Source organism: Mus caroli, unplaced genomic scaffold (genome assembly GCF_978045245.1).
Source record: "Mus caroli unplaced genomic scaffold, Mus_caroli_1 scaffold_2, whole genome shotgun sequence".
NCBI classification, from domain to species: Eukaryota; Metazoa; Chordata; class Mammalia; order Rodentia; family Muridae; genus Mus; species Mus caroli.
The window spans coordinates 151,520,008-151,541,099 of record NW_028227257.1 but is presented as its reverse complement, the minus strand read 5'-3'; the positions used below and the strand labels follow the sequence as shown (position 1 = coordinate 151,541,099).

Here is a 21,092-nt window from a genome sequence, read left to right as displayed (position 1 = left end):
TCGTTGTCCTCCGGCCCCCATATGCTGTGGTTGAATCTGGTGCATCATGCGTGGTAAGCACATGCTGTACCACTGAGCTGCACCCCGGCCCGTGTGTGTTTTCTCTCCACTGCCCTGCGCTCCTTCCCACATCTTCTTCCTCTGGTAAGCAAGCACTGGGAGAAGGCAGGTCAAGTCCTGGGCTGGCAGCCATTCGCCCCCAGCAGACTACTGGTCACTGGGGAAAGGGAAAGCAGGGGCTGTGTGTCATGGCATTGAGTTGGTGCTTACCTCAGAAGCAGGCAGGGCATGACCTGGAAGGCAGAGGAGTGGAATATTTCCTTGGTGAACTCTAAATGCAGCAGCAGTGGCAGCGGTGGTGTAGCACTCATTTTTCTCTCTGACGGAGCCATCCCTTCTCTGACTACCTTTAAAAGAAGAAATTTATAATGATTTAATCACATTCTTATTTTCATTAGATTGCTAATCTTTTAGAGATCCTGTCTCCTAGTTTACAGAACCTGTCACAGAGCCAGTGCTGAAGCTTTAGTTAGTGTCTGAAACTGGAGTTCCCGTTTTATTCATTTCTCTGTTGCATAGCCTCCTTTCTCTCTTCCCCACCCATGCCTCAGCCATGAATGTTATGAGGATAATAAAATTATCTGTCAGCTCGCATTGGGTACCTGTCAAGGCTAACCCAGGCCTGGGCTTCACAAGGATACTCCTGCCCCTCTACTGCTAGCTTTAACTGGAGACTTTGAGAGGAGTGAAACAGTTATATCACAAGTGGACTTAAATTCACAGGCATGGATTTTTGCAGTAGAAAGCCAGACTCAGATTGTATTTTCATAGAGGAATCTTTATTATTTTTTTATTTGCATGTGAGCATGCATAGTGACATTTTTGATAACTCTGGAATTTTGTTTCTTTTTAAACACAGAAATATAAGAATATGTATTTGCTTTAATTCCATGTATGGGGATATGGGGCTGCTTCGAACTGACCACAGCAGCTGACTGGTTTGCCTCATGCTCTAACAGAAGCATGGTTTTGCCAGCTTCAGATAGTGTCTGCAATTGTGTGACATTTGGAATTCTGGGAAGTTGTCGGAGGGCACTGAGAGGTCAGGTTGGGGGTTGTTGATCATTTAGGGAAGTTGGTTGCAGTTTGTTGATAGCAGTGTTCAAAGAAGAAACAAAAGGATAGAAATCAAATTCAGAGATTTTCCTAATTCCTCTTTTCCCCCATCCTTGTTCTTCTATCCAGTGTTAGGGGTGAAACTTGGGGGATAAAGGGTGGGAAAAGAAGAACCCATGGAGTAGCAGAGGGTGGCTATGCACACGTGTGTGTGTGTGTGTGTGTGTGTGCGCGCGCGCGCGCGCGTGGTACATGTGTGTAGAGCTCAGAGGACAGGGTGCAGGACTTCTCTCCTTTTACCACGTGGGTTTCATCAGTCTTGGTGGCAGGCAGCGTTACTTTCCAAACCATCTTGTCAGCCAGAGAAGTCTTTACAGTGAGTGAGTGGACGTTGTGCCTTCCTGGGTGCAGGAGTGTCAGGGTAAATAGCTAGTGTAAGCACAGCTGCTGCTGAAAGCCCAGGGGCTTCTGCCTCCAAGGGGATGATGGGCACGCAGGCCCACTATGCTGTTTGTACTTCATGGGTGCATCTTAAGTGGCGGTCGGTGTGTCATTGTAGTTGAGGCTGTGCTCATAGACCGTAGCACATGAGTGGCTTGGACAACAAATACTTCTTTTTTAATTTTTAATTTTTTATTTTTTTCGAGACAGGGATTCTCTGTGTAGCCCTGGCTGTCCTGGAACTCACTCAGAAATCCGCCTGCCTCTGCCTCCCAAGTGCTGGAATTAAAGGCGTGTGCCACCACTGCCCAGCATGACAATAAATGCTTCTTACAGCAAGGTTACAAAGTCCAAGATCAAGGTCCCTGCAGATTGGCTACCCAGTAAGGATGGTCTCCCATGTGTGGCACTGGCTACTCTCTTGATGTATTTTCATCCAAGCAATAGTTCCTTCACAGGGTGACCTCATCTACTGTCATTACTTCCGAGTACTAAAGTGGGGCCTTCGGTAGACTAGAGTGACAGAATCATCAGCCTATTAGCCATGCAGCTCTTTGTGACCCTTGTGTGGTACCTGGGTAAAAGCCTGGTGTGATACTCAGTGGCTCTTGTGAGACAGCAAAACATCTTGCCTTACCTCCCCTTGTCCATTTTTTACTTAGGGGTCTGCTTATCTTCCTTTTTGTGCCTGCCTGCCTTCCTTCTTTCCTTCTTTCCTCCTTCTCTCCCTCCCTCCCTCCTTCCCTCCCTCCCTCCCTTCCTTCCTTCCTTCCTTCCTTCCTCCCTCCCTCCCTCCCTTCCTTCCTTCCTTCCTCCCTTCCTTCCTTCCTTCCTTCCTTGGTGATATCCCCATGATGGCTCTACCTTCAGTTTTAGCTGTGTTAAGTATGTTTTGTTCCTGAGTGTTCAGCTACATGAGTGGTTTCTCCTCTTGCTGATTGGCATTTTGAAGTGTGATTGCATGCATACAGCTGTGGTGTAAACAGGAGCAGGTGGGGGAACGGCCTATTAATAAAGGCGTGAACTCGAGGAAGCACCAGTAGAGCAGGTCCATGCGTTAATATGTCGGAAAGAAACCCAAATGGCAGTTAGCACATCAACACAATGCCACAGTTGAGCAGGAAGCACAGCCCTGCTTCAGGGCTTGCTTTCAGAGTAATTGAAGGGCCAGAGTCCCAGCTGCCTGGTGGAGAACAAATAGGCAAGTAAATTGGAGGCCTCCTTCTTATGGTTTATTGATGCTGTTTTGACCAAGTAAAAAGATTATTTACCTATAAAGCTCAACTCAATGGTTTAAAAAAAAATAATGGGCTGTTTGAAAGGAGTTCTACGAGATAAAAGGGCGACCGATGCTAATGCCATCATCTGATATTTAGATTGAAACCCAAGCAGAACAATTAGATTTATGGTATTTTTCTGTAGTTGTTTTCCTTGGCGCAGACAGTGCCAGGCAGGCTTCCCCGCTCTCTTCCCAGAGCCGGGCTCAGAAGGAGCTGAGCTTCACAGTGAAGCTGTGCTGTCTCATTAGCAGGAAGCTAAGCTGCTGCAGTAATGAGGGCCAAAGGTCTGTGCAGCTCAAAGCTGTGATGAAGTATTCCTGGTTTTTAGTTCCAGTTGGAATTTAATGGTTTGGGGAAATAGGACTGTACGAAAATCTCAATTAGCTCTGTCCACCCATGTTGCAGTCTTGTGTCCCAGGTGTGCACGGTGGTAGTTGATTCAGGTGTGCAGTGGGTCTAGAGAATGTGCTTGGATTGCAGCTCTGGGTTTTGGTGTGTTCTCTGCTACCTTGGAGAGATCCATCTATCTACCTAACTATCTTCTGTCTGTCTGTCTGTCTATCTATTGATGCATCTTGGGGCTGGTGATCTACGAGGAAGCACAGCATGGACTCCTTTCCTTTATCATCAACAATCCCAATGTCCTCAGTAAAAACAGTATCAGTAACAAAGTCAGGCCATGCCAGGACATAGTTGTCTCACTAAGTGGCTCCTTTGCTTGTACTCCTACTGACAGATGACACCAGCAGCCCCTGTGTGTAGTGAGTGGTCCTGGACATTAGCACTATGGGGTAACCAATAGCATTCATGGTAGTCCCTGAGAGATGTTTCCTGAGTCCAAATCCCAGGATAACAGTTATGTGCCTGGAGTGGGGCTAGAATGACAGACAGAGGGGACTGTGGGGCTCCTTGCCCTTCTGTCTCTTCCTCTCATCCCTTAGGGACTCTTGGAAATGAGTTGGCCTCCCTGTTTAAGAATTGGGTGAATCCTTGAGGAGGACATAAAATCAAAGTTTGATTGATCTGGCTTTAAATTTTCAGATTTTTTTTGAATGTCATATTCTCTTAATGTGACTCCAGACAAGGTAGAAAATGTTGCATATGGAGAGATGCTGTGGCCTTGGACACCAGGGGCCCTGGCTTAATTAGTGCATTGAACTTGAGCAGGCCAAGGAATTTCCTTCTCATTCTTGATTCATTACAACACATTTTCCCTATTTTGGAGCAGGTAGAAGCCATCAGGACAGCAGGGAAGACATAAAGCAAGCTGAGAACTAACCCAATGGCTCATTGAGTTTTTTGAACACTCAAGTTTTGGCCAGGAACTTGGTATCGACTCCTGCCTCCTTCATTTTCTTTGATACAGTTTCCTTTCGATATGTGCTACTGTTCACATTGAGTATTCAGAGCATACTCAAGCCAACTGAACTTTGACCCTAGTGGTCTAGGTTCTTTGAAGCAAGTTCTGTGAGACCTGGACTACCTAGAGGAAGAGGCTTGGGTAAGCCTTGCAGAGTGCTATCCTCTTGAGTATAACAGCCTTTGATTTCACTAGAGCTGCTGTGCCTGTTGATACTGCTCATAGAGAGAGTGGGGAGAGTCACTGGACCCTCACCTGGGCTTCTGGCTGCTCCTTCTTGCACATCTCAGACCATTGTATAGAATGCTGCCCTAATTGCACGTGGCCCTGTGATCTAGGGAGCAGATACAACATGGACGGGTAATTGAAAGGGAGAGCCCATCTGTCATTATCCCTGCTAGGGTGAGAGTTTTCAAAGGTGCAGCAGCTTTGGGGTCACACACGCTCTTGAAAGTAACCCCTCACCTATGCTCTGTAAGCCCAATAAACTCATCGGCTCTCCAGGTTGGACTTTGGGGTAGGTGTGCTTATAACTCCTCATGGATCACCTGTTGTATGAGTGTTAAGGAAGGTGGTATTGCTTTACCACCTTGTGCTGGAGTCAAATACCCTCCAGCTCCTTTAGATAGCTTATGTGTTCTAGAGATGGGTGTGCAATGTGCAGCCACAGGCTCTCCTGGTAGCAAAGCCCAGGAGCAGTTTCTTGAGAGGATGCTTTTGCAGGCTTGGAGCATCTCTCATGGGCAGTGAGCATCAGCATTATTTACAATTAGTTGCTATCAAAGTTTTCCTAATTCTGATTGGTCTTTACTCAGGCAATGGTGAGTTGTGGAAGTTTTCCCAGGTCTAGAGGTGACTAGCAGATAGCATTGACTAGACAGGGCTTTAGGTTGAAAGCTAATAGAACAGTCCTGGGAGAAGGGAGAAGGCTGAAGTTAACACACAGTGGAGTCCTAACTGGAGCACCCTCAACTGCAGAGAACAGAGTGAGCTGCTGGGTATGGGGCTGGCAGCTCCATGGTAAATGAAGACCCACGTGTAGCATAAGCTCTCACATCCACAGTTGTAGGATGTGAAAGGTACCAGGCCAGGGTGTTTCATTTCTTGCTTCTCTCATGTTCCTTCTTGTTAGTGGAGAAATGATCTTGCATGGAAACATCACATTAGAACTTTTATAAGTGGCTTTTCTGAGATGAAGCTGTTTCTGTGCCACAGACATTTGGAAGAGAGTATGTTTATTGAAATATATTTTTATAGAAAACATTCCAGAACCTATAACTGAAAATTTATGGCAGAGTTTTATGGCATAATATGTTCTTAGTGTTGTGTGTGGATTTGCCCTGAACCCCCTTCTGCTTCAGAACCATTGACTAGGTGGACATTTTCCAAGAATCTTTTTTGATCTAAACAGTGTTCTATGGAATGAAGTGTTTGGTGCTTAAATAATGTATAAATCCAGTTGGACAGGAGCTGCCTGTCAGTTTTATTAACTTTGACCTTTCCGCCCATTATAAAGGTGATTCACTTAATATTTAATGGTTCCTTATAGATCTTGACAGTTGGAGCCATGTTCCTGGAAACCAGGATCTTATATATGATTAACAAATGTCACTTAATCATTATGAGTCAGCTTGCAAGGACAGGTTCTGTTGTTGAAGAAGGAAAGTGTTCCACCTACATGTGCTTGTGGAGCTGCACTGCATGCTGAGATCCTCCAAGATGGGGAGGCTTCGCAGGGCCCTGCAAAGACAGACAGCAGTCAGCATGCAGCGATGCTGTTTTGCTTTTTGTTTGTTGGAGCAAATGATCCAAATGATGCCAGGTGGACAGAATCTCCTTGTCACTCTGCATAGTTAGCAGGACTCTGCCTTGAAAAGAGTCAGCAGGGCTGGGATCGGCTGAGCTTGCATGGACAAAGAAGATGGAGAGCCAAAGGCAGAGAGGGTTCCTTGGGCCAGGATGGACCCTGCCAAGCTGTCTCTCCCTTCATTCCAGAAAGGCCCTTGCTTATTGCTCTCACTGCAGATTCTGGTGGGGAAGATCGAAGCCCAAGCAGCTGACATTTTGAACATTGTCTTTCAAACTTGTGCTGTCCCTTGCTTCCATTGATTTCCCATTTAAGGAATCTGGGGGAGAAAACCAAATCTGAGCAAAATTCATTGGTCTAAAATGAGTTGTTAAAGCCAAATTACGCCCTTCTCCACCCTGTGAAGAGCCCCTGTTTTATTATGAAGGCCATGTGTCTTTGTCCTGTATGGGGTGGCCATAGGCCCCCAACAGATCCACCAGGAAATCAGGTGCCTGTTAGAAAGTAGTCTGGATGCTCCAGATACAGCCATGCCTGCCTCACTGGATCAGGGGTAGCTAGCTTCTCTTTTATAGCCACTTGCAAGGAACAGATCATTTTAATCGTCTTTGTTTTTTCTCTGTGTGCAGCCTAGTGGCCTTAGGTGAGGCCATTTATTTTTCAGAGCTTTATTCCCCTTTGCATCCAGGCCCAGCCCTTTATATATGTTGGTCACCATTTCATTACCAAAAGCCATAATGCAGCTGACTCAGCAAAGAGAATCCATGCCTTGGAAAAGCAACTGGGAAGAAATTGATTCAGAATGAGTTACTATTTGTACGTTTAGTTAATTCTAAATATATATTCTAAAGACTTTGCTTCATTTGAGAGGAGGGGAAGAAGCATGTCAGTTGTTAGAAATGGTCTTGGTCCAAATTTCTAGCTTAGCATCTGCACATCTGAGTGTTTTGTTTATGTCTGTTGAGGACTGGGATACCTGTCAAGGCTAATTTTATTGTAGAGAGATTGATGGCAGTTCTTAGGATCGAGACTACAAAAGCAGAAGGTTACTGTCACATGTCACAGAGATGCGTTTCATTTGGCAGTGTGTGAGACTGGGGGACTATCTTTTCAATCCAGATGTTGGGATGGCAGAAGTTGGGGCTCTGTCTGGGGAACTAGGGAGCTTTCTGCAGTGTTGGCAGATTTTTGTCTTGAGTGGAGTGTTGGTCACATAGATCTGTGCCTTTGTCTAAACCAGTGGTTCTGACCCTTTAATACAGTTGTTGTGGTGACTCCCAACAATAAATTTGTTACTACTTAATAACTATAATTCTGCTACTGTTATGAATCACAATGTAAATATCTGTGTTTTCTGATGGCCTTATGTGACCCCTGTAAAAGGGTCATTTTACTCCTAAAGGGGTTGTGACCCCCCAGATTGGGAACCACTGGTCTAACTAAACACATCAAATGGTACATTTAAAATGCATGCATTCACTTGACACAAACTAAACGTCTGGTGGGTTTCTGTGCAGTATTGTTTGGGTTAGAACTAGGATGTGCCATTCCTCCCTTCCACAGAAGTCAGAATACTATAGGGAGTCAAATGATCTGTGCCAAGTAACCTCCGAGCTCGGCAGCTTGTCCAGGAATAAAGCAAAGGGTTCTGGCCCCAAGCCCACATCAGATATGCAACTTCCTCTCTGCTGCATAGTTCGGTGGCGTGTGAGTGGAGATGAAATCACTGTCTCTGCTATTCCCTCCAGTGCCTGAGTCTGTTTGTGCAGGTTGCTCTCGGATTGAGTCCTGAGCTGGCTCTTATCCTGACACTTGTACCATCACCAGTGAGAAAAGTGAGAAAGGTGTGCTTGAGCCCCTCTGACCAGCCAAGCCAAGGTCCTGGCTTACCACAGCCCAGGGTCAGTCTTGAAGTTTTCATTATAAGCAAGAGTTCCCAGAACTTACTCTGTGCTTGGGGAAAATTGTCCAGATCTTATTAGCAGAACGCCCTAGGCTTTCAGACCACCCCTTGAAACACCTAGGTGAATTTCTACAGCCACATCTCCCCAGTTCTGACAGTATTCAGAAATGTGCAGTGCTCCACAGCCCCTCTATGTGTCTCTTGGTTCACAGTGCATTCTGATGTTGGTACATCAGTGCAGTGATGCTGAGAGGCCCTTTGCAATCTTAACCACTTGCAACTGTGTCCAGTTTTCACTGGTGTGTTTTTGCTGAGATGAACAGCTTTGCTTCTGTTTCTTTTCATCTAATTATCACCTTAGGAATAAATTTCTTGCAGCAGAAAATGTATAAGGCGACAGAATGGCCTGGGGTTGATAGTGTAACGCCTGCTGTCCTGAGCTCATGGAATGTTCTCTCCCTCTTGTCTCTGCAGCTGCAGTACCATGCAGGTCTAGCGTCTGGCCTTTTGAACCAACAGTCCTTGAAGCGCTCTGCAAATCAGATGGGTGTGTCTGCCAAGAGGAGACCAAAGGCCCAGCCCACCACTCTGGTTCTACCACCTCAGTGAGTGAAGAGTTTTCTGAGGGCTTTCCACGTGGGTGAACATTGCTTTGTTCTCTTTCCGAGTTGGTAGGAAGGTTTTGGTTTCCTTCCAAACAGTGTCTTCCTTTTTAAAAGAATTCCATCAAGCCTAGAAAGTGTAACTTACCTAAGGTTTTTCTGGATCAGCTGTGACATAGTCCTAGTTTACTACATGTCTAAGTTTTAGGTACTGCATATCTTATTGTTTCCTCAGACCAGTTCTGAAGCTGGCAAGACACCAGCAGATCTGATGTGTGTGCATTCTGGTAAGCACAAGCGTAGAGGACATGCTTAAGCTGTGCTGGCTGCTGCCTTCACCTATTAACCCATGTGCTCTTGTTTTTATCCCTAGGAGGGATATAGGCACAGCAAACCATGGTGCTTTTCCTTTCAGTGCTCATCCCCATAGCTACCAGTTCCCGAACCCTAGGAGAGGCCTCAGGCTCCGAGTTAGCACCCAGGCTACCTTTAACCCTGTGCTGAGTATTGTTCCCATTTCTTCAAGTAGTTAACTTTAGCCTGGTATGCTGGCATGTGCCTGTGAGTCTCAGTGTGTGGGAGGCTGAAGCAGGGGGATCGTTGTTTAAGGCCACCTTGGGCTATATAGTAAGATTCTATCTCAAAAGAAAACCAGAAAACTTCCAAGAACAAAATAGACAGTTTTGCCAGTCCTTGAACTTGATATAAATGAAATCATATGCTGTCATTTGTGCTAGTTCGTTTTCTCTCTCTCTCTCTCTCTCTCTCTCTCTCTCTCTCTCTCTCTCTATCTATCTCTATCTCTATCTCTATCTCTATCTCTATCTCTATCTCTATCTCTATCTCTATCTCTATCTCTCTGCACTTGGGATTGAACCCAAAGCCTTTTGTCTGATAAGAATGTGTTTTTCCACTGAGCTATTTCCTTAGATCAGCATAAAAATAGGAGGCATGAATGTCTTTTTTCAACTCCATTTAATAGTTGTTGGTTCAGTTACTTGGTTGGCAAGCTGTGTGCTGAGAGGTCTTGCTGATAGGTTCTCTCCCATCGAGAAGGGTCACACTTCCAGAGACTGTGTGTGTGGGCTTCAGCCATTTCCCACTCGTCATTCTCTTCACTGCCCTCCCCCTTGCCCCTGTCCTCAGCTCAGAGCTGCATCTTTACATGGAAGGCCCAAATGATTGTTTACAGCTAAGACATGCATACTCACCTTCACTCAGGAGCTCACTGACTTTATCTGGTTAGCAAATATTTATTGTGCCTACTATGTGCCAGGCAAGGTTCCATGTCCTGGGGCTATAATGACAAGCAAGATGGCTGCCAATACCATAGTTTAATTCTGGGAAAAGAATAAACAGGAGTAGAGCATGGGAGTGGGGCCTGCTTAAACAGAGCGGTCAAACAAAGACCCACTAGTGCAGTTTAAGGCAGAGAATTGAGGAAAGAGGGGGCTGAAGAAGGTCCCTGTGGCACGCTGCAGCGCCTGACCACTGCTGTCTCTAAGTTCTGTGAAAGCCTGCGTCAGCCAGTCAGGATGAGCACAAGCAAGCAGCACTCTCCCCGGGGTGTGTGTGTGTGTGTGTGTGTGTGTGTGTGCGTGCGTGCGTGTGTGTGTATGTGTATGTGTGTGTGTGTGTGTGTGTGTGTGTGTGTGTGTGTGCGCGCGAGTGCTCGAGCGCCTGCGCGCGTGCGCGTGCATGCTGCATGCATATATATGGGCTGTGTTCTTTGAAAAGAAGCTGAGAAACAGAAAGCTTCTTGCAGAGTGTTACTCTGTTGTTGCATCGTGTTGACTTGGTGACTCTGCACATCTCAGCACGAAGCTCCCCGAAGTCTGATGGGCCTTGTAATCTGTCATTTTCCCTGCATGGATTGTCTACTGAGGCAAGATGTTTGGCAAGAAGTGAAAGACTTTCTAATGGTCCCATAAGACCGAAGCCAAAAAGTGTTTGTTGCTAACTCTCTCCTGACAAAAGTCAGTTCTTGGTCCATCTGTTCACCATTTGTTAATTTGCATTGGCTTGAAACCTGTTTACAGGTGACATGCTATTATGAGGACACTTAGAAGCTATTTTAAGCACCGAGGCAATCAACAGACACTGTTGTGATGCCAAAGGGAAGGAGAGAGAGGAGCGTTCACAACTGTCATCGTGCATTTATAATAGATCACTCGGAATACTTGGTTTCAGAGGGAGAAGTTGTTACAGCAGCCCAAGAAGACCACAGTGGAGCGATTTCCTGTCACTGCAGCTATTTCCTGCAGATCGACTGCTCCTCTTTCACATCTTTGAGCTCAGGGCTCTCAGCCTCCTGGAATCCCTTCATAGAACTTCTGCATCATAGGCAGGATCTATATCCAGGCTTGCACACAGCTCTTCACTGTGTTTGATGTTGGCTAGGAATAGGACATAGCATAGGTGACGGCCTACTGGAATTACAGTTTTTAAAAAATTAAACAACAACAACAACAACCACCAACCCACAAATAATAGATGTGTAATATAAATGTAAAGAAAAACAAAAGGTAGCAAATGCATCACACTATCCCAAAGAAACCCCTTCTAAGATTTGGTGGATTTTTTAGTGTACACACACACACACACACACACAAAGAGAGAGGGAGGGGAGATCATTTTTATAAGCAAAACCTTCCAAAAGGGATCAAATCGAGATCTTCTCCTCATTTCTATGCCAGTGTATTATGAAGGCAACATGATGCGGTCTCTGAAGTATTCAAATGCGCATGTTAATAGTATAATAGTTGGACCATTTTACACAAGAGTCCTAATCACAACACATGATCACCATAGGTTCACTTTGCCATAAGAAAATTACTGAGCCCCTATAAAGTGTCCGTATTTACCAAGGTTGCTATATTAGTTAACTGTCACTTACCCCTAACCTAGCACTCTCAAATTTAGATAAATTGCCCCTGATCATAATGTTAGCAATAAGAGGCATTCTCTGTCCTGTCGTCCTAGGTTAGGGTTCTAAGAGTGGCTTGCCTGGCCAGGTCTGACTCAGTCTCTTAGTGTGTTCTATTGAGACATTAGCTAGGGCCATAGTCATTAAGGGCTCAGGTCAGGTCACCAAGGCCATGCAGTGACCCCAACTAAGCTCTCTAATATGGCTCTGGTTGGTATCTCATTTGAACATTTTGAGAGTTCAGCAGCAAGCCAGCCACTGTTGGCTGGTGACAGGAGATTGTATTCCCACATCACAGGCTTCTTGAGTGTCCTCAGGTATGGCACTGGCTTCTCCAAATGCAGCCGACTAGGGATGAGCCAAGAGGAGGTTGTTTTTTTCTGACTTAGCTTCAAGACTGTCTGTTGTCCACTATTCTGTTCATTAGAGATGAATCACCGGGTGCTAATGGCATTCAACAGGAGGGCACAAACTGCTCTTTATGAAAGAGAAAGTGGCAAGGAAAAGGTGGACTGCAGGGAAGGGTGGCTAAGAGCAAGCTCCATAAGTGGGAAATGGCTGAAGCCCACACACACAGCCTCAGAGAGGACTGAAGGCTAGAGACAGGGGAACAAAGGAGTCACAGGGTATCATGAGTGTGTGCCAGGTCCTGTGTTAGACAAGACCCATGTTCTCGCCAGGGTGCTATTGTGGAGGGCTGTCCTCCCAGCATAGTAGCCAACACCTTCATCGTCCTCCTGCAAGACACTCTCAAGACCAGGCTTTTCAACTGTTGCCGTTCCCTCATAGAAGAAGGGGGTGGGGTTGCTGACCTCTCTCACCTGCAGTCCTGCAGGCTCTCTTCTATACCTCCTGGCCACTGGCATGTAATTCTGCCCTAACTGCACTTGCCCGCATGGTATGAGGAGGTGCTAGAGTGAACAGAGTATGAAGTTAACTGAGAAAGGGGACCCTTGGTTCGGTGTTAGGGAAGTCAGTCAGCGTCTGGACCTGGATGAGCCTATCCTGTGGTATGACTGCTTTAGGGACACCTAGACTCTGAAGCCTGTTAAGCTCAGCCTGGACTTCTGTGGAACTAGACTTTGATTTTTCTTGGAGCTTTTTAAGGAGAGGGTAGGTATTTGTAGACATGTCCTTGAGCAAGAGAGTCCATGTTAGGTGCTGAAAAAGATCCACTTATAGACCCCATGGAGTTTCACCAGGTTTCCCTCCTGCCAGCTTGACCAGACTTCTAGGTTTCTAAGGCTAGGTGAGCTTTAGCCAGTGAAAAAAGCAGCCAGGGGCTTCCCAGGGATGCTCCCTCTTACACCCTCTATACTGGCCCTGCTGAACTGTGCAGCAACCATGAACAGGAATGTGGGGCAGTTGTAGAATGTGTTTTTCAGATGCACTGGCTTGAAAAGTAGTCACCTGCAGACTTAGTTGTTCCTGTGTTCTATAGAATGAGTGAGTGCTGGGATTAAAGACTCATCCCCAACTCCCCACTCCTTCCTACCTACGTCTGAAGAAGCTTGTAAAGAGGTAAAAATGGAATATGTTCACAGTGTGCTGCTGAGCATCCTCCCTCCAGCTGTCCTAAGTGCTCCTGCTCAGTGATGTCGCTGGCAGAAGGGGTGCTGTACCATCAGAAGAGGCAGGCACCCTGTTGCTATGGAAACATTGCTGGACCTTTCACACACACACACACACACACACACACACACACACACACCCATTGGATTGAGGTTGGCTTCTGTCTTACTTGGTTGGTCTGTGAGTCATGTTTGGAGAGACCTGTCTTTAGTATCCATCAGGTGTAACGATGTTGTGCTCTCTCCCAGTAGCAGGTTTGGGTGTGCTTCTCTATTAACATGGGATGCTAGTTTGGATTCGTGTGGTCAGGCTGAAGGGTACACAGAACTGTGGCCTCAGCAGCTAACGATAAGCTGGCTTTCAGTGGCCAGAGATGAAAGAGCTCTTTCTGCTCCAATCCAGCATGCCTCAGCCTCATTTAGTTTTGAGGGGAAACTAGTTTCTCTGAAAGGTTCTTTTTGAAAATACTACCACTATATCATGCAGGCAGGGCTAGCAGCATCTTTTCACCACATTTTCTTGTTTGAAAAGATCCTGCGTGCGGAATCAGAGCACCATTCCTTTAGGATCTTCCTTGAGAGGAACAAGCCGTTCTCTGCTGGTTGCCCACCCTGCACTAGTTCCCCGTTGGTCTTCCTTTTCTGTTTGTCAGGCTTTCTTTTCCCTTGACTTGTTCCTCTTAGTAAATAGCATACTGGTTCAAAACCATCTCCCATAGGAACCCTGTCTCTGAACCACCTTTCCCTGCCAGCTCCCACCCAGCTCTGCTTTGCAGCTAAGCTCTCAGAGTTCACGTCTTGTTTCCTCTTTTCTTGACACCCGTGTGTGGTCTCTGCTGTTTCCTCCAGTTGCCATCTCTAGAACAGCACACAGTAGATTGCAGACTGTGGTGTCTGTCTCCCATTTACTCAATGTGGAGCTTTTGAGATTCACTCTCATTGTGTATATCAGCATTGTTTGAGACCTTCAAGGAGCTATCTTCACACCACGTGTATTTGAGTAATAGCATCACTGTGGTAAACATGTGCAATGCAGTTGCTGGAAAGAAGTGCCATCAACTCAGGGCAGGGAGAGAATGGCACCACACTCACCTGTACTTAAACACAGTGGCCTGCCTTCTCTGTGCTACTGATTTTGCTCTGGGACTTGAGTCAAAAGAGGTGAGTCTCCTGCTACCACTATGTGTGCCTGGCTCCCAAGATCCACATAGTTGTGTTGTTTTCTGAAGGCTCACACTGCCTTTTGTTTAGTGTAGAAACACCAGGGAGCAAAGCAGTGCTATTGTGTGTCCTGGGTGGGAATGGGGGATGGGGGAGAGCTGCTCCCCTCAGTCACTGGAGGTCCTGTGGCTCTCAGGCTCTTGCCCCACCCCCTTGTCTGTTGATTTTAAGACCTTTTTAAGAGGGAGGATTTGTTTTGTTTTCTATCTTTGTCCCCATCAGCAGCTGTGAAGTCCATATTTTGCTGTAAAAGCATGTCCATGGTGACCACGGGCTTACATCCTGTGGGGATAGTGGTGTCTTGGACTTTTTCACTCCTGACACTATTTTGAGGGCAGAATGTGGTTATGTGGTGATTAATTTATATTAAATTCATTGGCCTCGATGGTGACAGGGGCTTGAATAGGACCCTGTCTCTCTTTCATCGGAGCTGAGTTCAGTTGACCTGAGCAAAAACACAGCCAGTAGCCTCTGGCTGCCCCTCTGTCAGAGGCTTTTCACAGCTCACAGCAGCTTGGGCCTGTGCTGGGGCTGGGGCTGGGGCAGAGGCAGAGCAAGCAGGTGGCTTGTGCTGATGTCCCACAGAGGAGGGAAGCATGCAGATGAAAGTTTGCCAAGTTTGGGGGAAAGTCTTCAAAACTTAGGTGGAGATTCGCTAAGCCCTCCTTTCCCCCATTGGTGAGCATTAAGTAACAATATTCATTAAATACCATAGAGAGGCTGTGTAATAAAGAACTAATCCTAGGCCTAGGTGGCTGCAGTTCTCCAGAAGAGCTGAAATTGAGAATATAATTAAAGATTAAAACATTGTTTGCATTCTAGAACATGGAGAGATCTTTTCTCTCCATTGCGGGACCATATTAATAAGGAGGAGATCAGTTTCCAATAACTGTTGCTGCTGAGGCTCAGTTATTAACACCCGTTACGTCTGAGCTTCTGACTCAGGACTTCTGCCCTTCTCCTCCAAGATTGGCTAGCAGTCCCAGCCTTCCTCAGACAGCTTGCATGGTCTGGGGAGACGCCCAGAGGGCAAAGGGCCTCTGCACAGCGTGAGGGACAACAGCATTCAGAGCTCCAGCACCCGTGTAAGAAGAACCCATCTGTTTGCTCTCCTGAGTGTGAAGAGTGTGTTGAGATAGCCAGGGTTGGTTGCCTTTCTAGGAATCTCAAACCCTGCAACCCCCTGCTACCCTTTCTTGTAGACATAGTCATTCTCAGTTTATTCCTTTTAGCCAGTTTGCATGCAAAGGCAAAGATATTGATAGGAACTCTGCCATAGCCAGCTGTGTTTATAACTGTGGCTGCCAGGCCACCTCAACCCAGGCACAGAAAGGAAACTGGTGCATAGCTGGCATCTGGTCTCCACTCAGCCTCCCAGGGACTAGGGTGGTCCAGAGCCTTTCTCCACCCGGCCTTGCTCCCTGGGCTGTGACAGCCCAGACATTATTTCACTCCTTCTCTGCCACTGCTTTGCACCTGCTAATTTCCCAGTGCTATTGAAATAGACTTGGAAAGCATTTTGAGGCCAAGGGTGTGGGATTGACCACCTTCTGACTCTATCTCCTCTGCTCTTTGGAGTCTCTGTTTGCGGGGAGACAAGCCCGTGATTGTTGTTAGGCTTATGTCCTTGTGTTATTGGCAGGTAGAGGAGAGAAGAGGCTCTGAGTTTCTGAGGTAGAGGAAGGTGTGACGTGGTTCCTGTGCAGAAAAGAGTGTTCTCACACTCCTCATCCAGTAAGGCTTTAAGCCCAGGCTTCTCCATGGCACCCTACATACTCTCCCAGTCACCCAGTTTCTCCACAGTATCTTAAGCACTGGTGTGTAGCTTTCTTGGCTGATAAGGCTGAGAACACCTTTCTCTGTGCCTTTGTGTCTCTCACTGTCTCTGTCTCTGTCTCTATCTCTGAGTGTGTGTGTGTGCGCGTGCACACAGTTGTTTGTTTGTTTGCTTGCTTGTTTACTTGCTTGTGGAGAGCAGAGTTCAACCTCTGGTGTCCACCTAACATCCACCTTGTTAGTGGAGTCAGGGTCTGTTTCTGGTACCTGAGATGCTCTTTATACTCTTAGGGTATCTGGCCAGTCAGATCTTGGCATCCTTCTGTGTCTTTCTCCCCAGTGATGTGATTATAAATATGAAGCACCATAGGTGCTGGAGATCGAACTCAAGTCCTCATGCTTGTGTGGCAGCTACTTTAACTACTGAGTCATCTGCTAGCTTCCCAAGAACGCTTACAAGAAATTTTAGATGTGATCACAGTGCCCAGGACTCATGGTGAACTGTAGCCGTAAGTACTGAGTGTTTAAGTGGCCAGAACCAAGGACCATTTAGACAGACAGAAGAGGATTGTAGGAGAAGGGTGCAATACAGAGCTTGGGCTTGGAGCCTTTCACAGAGGACTGGGCCCAAAAGCCAGCCTTAGCACACTGTGGAAGAGCAGGCCCTTGGGGCTGGCGAGCAAGGCCCAGTATGTGGTATATTAGGAAGATGAATCAGTGGCAGGTTGCAGATGAATAAGCTAGTCCTTTGTAGCTGTTTAAAAGATAATTGGTTCATGTTACTTATCTTTTATCCCCTTTCTTTGGGCAGGAGAGAAGTCTCTGGGAGAAATAAACGAGGAACCCCTCATAAATATTAATGCAAAAATCTGTCCATGGAGAATAAATATAGGGACATTTTGTTTTAAATGCTCTATATCGTTGCAATTCATTAGCATATATGTTGTAAAAACTGCTTCTCTTCACTTGAGAGAACTGTGTTCCATTCAGATAATAGCCACAGACCAAAATCTGTAGCTTGTCGGGACTGTAGTACTGGAGACATATGGCAGAACTCTTCTCCTTGTTTCAGCCAGAGGGGTTCTGGTTCCGAGAACTCAAAGGACCGCCTGTCGAAGGATGCCTGATGTTCCCAACCCCCTTTCCATCTGGCCTCTGTTGGGACCTTTGATCCACTCTCTGTGTACTCCTGTGTCCTTTCCACTCGGAGCGGGTGAGGTGTGTGGACGGCCAGGCCAGGAACATCATGGCGCAGAGAGAACTTGTAAACATAGGGAGGGAGGAAGCATTCCTCTCAAGGCACACACAGCTTGAGGTGCTCACAGGCCTCAGGCAGAGTGATGGATGGGCCACACTGACTTTAAATACGCCAGCATCCTGTTGCCAAGCATGTGGGCAGTATACCGCTGCTATTGGAGTGGGGTCATGAGACGGTCTTGTTGTGTTTGGTGCTGCTGGGCAGTCAGGCTCTCTGTACTCTTGCCTGTGTTTATAGGCACACTCAGACCTTTATCTGTAGAACGTGTTCACAGATCATGGAAATTGAGTACTGAATTTCATGAGTCCAAGTGCAGTTTTCCATATGAACCCGTATGTGATGTGCCTAATCCACGGTGTCCACAGTGGGAGAGTCGTGCGCTTTCTTCCCAGTTTCACAGACAGAAGACTCTTGTTGCCACAGATCTTAGGAACCTCAGCGCGTTTTAATTTTTTTTTTTAAATCAAGTTGGAAACTGCTTTTTCACTTACAAGAGTCCTTTCCAGCTTCTCTTTGGCAAGTCTAGCTGCAGGCCTGAGTCAAGTAATGTTCTTGGAATGTAAGTTCTGGGTTGCCACATTGTTTATCTGAAGATGTTTCAGACTGTGGTTGACGGCTGGAACCTAAACCAGCAGACAGCAGAGCCGCGGATGATGGGGATTCTGTATGTGAAACCTTTAGAATAAAATGTTGGGACTCTAGGGGAGTGCCCAAGAAAAGTGACAGGTGGCATGGGAGACCACCAAGCTATGGTGACAACTTTGTCACATCCTGCCCCATTGACCTCACAGAAACCTGACGCTGTTAAATGCCCAGCTCTGGTCAGCGTGGGCACCTGCAGCCCTCAGGGACAAGCTTCCCTGCCCCATCCTGTATTTGTCTCAGACTACATGTAACACAGACAGAACTGAGAAACTCAGTCTTCTGTAGATACTGAATCACAAAGGAGTCGCCCAGACTAGGAAACAGTAATAAAGAACGTAGCTGTTAAACCCTGAGTGGGATGTGGCAGCCTGCAGAATCAGTTTAAAATGATGTTTCATTGCGCCTTCTAATTGCATTTCTCCTCTACAAGGTGATTTTATCCAGGAAGACAGCTGTCTGCTGTGGCTATTACATCACTGGCCATTACAGGGCAAAGGAAGACAAGAATGGGTGGTTCCTAGAGGCTTATCAGATAGGCTCTGGTCCTTTTAAAGCATTGCATCAAGTTTGAATCACATTGAAGAAAGCTATGGCTTCGTTATATGTTGAATTTTGCTTAGTACAAGTCTTCCCAACAACAGACATGATAAAGTAATTGAAAGTAAAGGGCAGCCGGGCGTGGTGGCGCACGCCTTTAATCCCAGCACTCGGGAGGCAGAGGCAGGCGGATTTCTGAGTTCGAGGCCAGCCTGGTCTACAAAGTGAGTGCCAGGACAGCCAGGGCTACACAGAGAAACCCTGTCTCGAAAAACCAAAAAAAAAAAAAAAAAAAAAAAAAAAAAAGAAAGTAAAGGGCATTTGTTTAATTCTTTTGCATAACAAAGAGCTGAGCCTAGGATTTTTAGCTTTTCACACCATAGGGTTCCCAGTAAAGCCTGGTGTAAGTGAGACTCTTTGAAATCTTTCTGTTCTGCCTGGGCTGGAAAGCAATTCCTGTGATCTCCTAGGCTGGCTCTCTCTCTCTCTCTCTCTCTCTCTCTCTCTCTCTCTCTCTCTCTCTCTCTCTCTCTCTCTCTCTGCCATACTAGCCATTAGTTGCCTGTAACCACTGTGAGGAGACAGTAGCTGTGTCTCACCTGGAGTCACTTAGGGCAGAATGGACTCTGGTCTTATAGCACCAGTTCACCCAGCACTCACTGCCAGTAGATGGACACACAGAAGGTCTCAGCAGTAAAACATACTGTTTACTGCCCCTGTCATATTGACTTGTAGCTTGCTGGGACATAAATCTCTTGAATTGGGTCTAGCTTGGAAACAATTGGATATTTTCCTTCTGTCTGGAGGTGTGGTGTAGAGACAGGGGGAGTGGGCAGGACCAGTCCTACCCCGGGCACTCAGACAGCTGGGCCAGTGCAGATCAGGCTCCCAAGTAAAGGACAGAGATAGCCAGAGATAGCCAGAGCTATACAGCATCCAGGTATTAACAGCTCCTAGGAGGATTCCTGCAGGTATCTGAGATTCAGAGAACTGTATCCAGTGAGATGTGAGGGGTTCTCCAGGGTGGTGCATTTGGAGAACCTGTGAGAGCCTGGAGTACGCAGCGAGAGGAGCACTGTGAGGAAAGCTTGCAGGGCTTACCGAGGCAGTCATGGGGCCTGCTGGGTCCAGCTCAGGCGTGCAGTGTCAGTGCTCATCACCTCCCTCATTCACTTTAGCCCGTGACTACAGGAAGACGGGGCTCCACTATCATTCTTCACTGTGCCATGGTATATAATACTCATGTAGTTAGTCTGTGTAATTGAGATGCTGCACTGCCCTGTGGGTATTGAGAATTAGTATATTTATGAAATCACAAGTACACAATTTAGATTTTTAAAACTAAATGTATGTATATGTTTGTATATATGTGGACAGTTTAGTTTATTGTAGATTCAATGTATAATTTTTCCTTATAGCCATTATTTAATAGCTATATTTTATGATAAATCATATGTATTTAAATTGTGAAATAATGTATAAGAAAATGATCAAGAAAATGAGAATTATTTCCTACCTTAAATATTGTCCCATGCTCCTTTGTCATTCTTCCTGTAAATTAGTTTGTATTTTCCAGAACTTTATGTTGATGAAGCCATATAACATAACCCTCTTTTTAAAACTGTCTTTATTACTTGACATGACCATGAGTGAGCCTATTGTTACATGTATACATCATTTCTGTTTGCTACAGTACAGTAGTCCACTGAATATCCCACAATTTGTCCCTTGTCCCATTGTCTTGATAGATAAAGCCATTCTGACCTTTGGCATGCCAGGCCCTGTGTGGTCATGTGCTTCTCTTTTCTGCATATGAATTTGGATTGTAGTACCTTGGTTACCTCGTAGATATATGTTTAAGTTTTTAAGAAGTTGATGAAATCACTTCACATCCCTGGCAGCAGGGTGTGAGGGTCCGGGTGCTCTACACCCTCATCCAATCCAGAGCTCTGTCTGTGTTTTCTGTTCCTTAGCTTTCAGGTCTTCCTTCTTGGGTAGCTGTGATAGCTGTGGTCTGGAGTGGCTGTTGGTGGTGACAGGCATCTAGCAAGTTTGCTTTGATTTTTTTTTTTTCCTGTAAGAATACTTACTAATTTTTGAGCCACTGACGTCTAAATTCATGCCATTCTTGCAATTCTTTTTGTTTACTTGAATTTTGTTAGTTTGTTGAAACCTGTCTTGCTGTGTAGCCCTGGCTGGTCTAGAACACTATATAGATCAAGCTGGCCTCAGATTTGTGGTGAACCTCCCACCTCTGCCTCCTGAGAGCTGGGATTATGAGGGCCACCATGCCTGGCTTAAATCGACATTATCCTCACTTATTTGCACTAAGTTCCACTTTGTGTTCACTTTCATGATTCGGGGAAGAAAACCTGATGCCCACCATGCTGGATGCTGAATAAGCAGTAGGGCATGAGTAAATATTCTTGCAATCAGAATAAGGCCTGCTAAGCAGACACTTCCCCTGTTCACCCTGTCTCTCACCTTTCACCCAGTGACCTCATTGTCCAATGACCTCATCCTTAACCTTCTGTAGCAAGACTTTGGTCTCAGATCAAATTAAAAACAACTTTATCTTGAACTTTGGAGAATACACACATGGGACAGGGTGGTCCCCAGGTTTTCTTTTGTCCAGTCTGCAAAGAGACT

The 21,092-nt window shown here is 46.1% G+C and overlaps 1 protein-coding gene across 3 annotated transcripts in view; it reads left to right on the top strand.

Moving 5' to 3' along the window:
• The window catches only part of Med27 (mediator complex subunit 27), a 214,507-nt gene that overhangs the window by 94,042 nt on the left and 99,373 nt on the right, over window positions 1–21,092 (top strand). For all 3 annotated transcript variants that reach the window (XM_085835065.1, XM_021149801.2, XM_029473615.2), the window contains exon 3: window positions 8,382–8,512. In XM_085835065.1, the coding sequence (XP_085691191.1) occupies window positions 8,382–8,512 (131 nt within the window). The remainder of the gene's footprint in view (window positions 1–8,381; window positions 8,513–21,092) is intronic.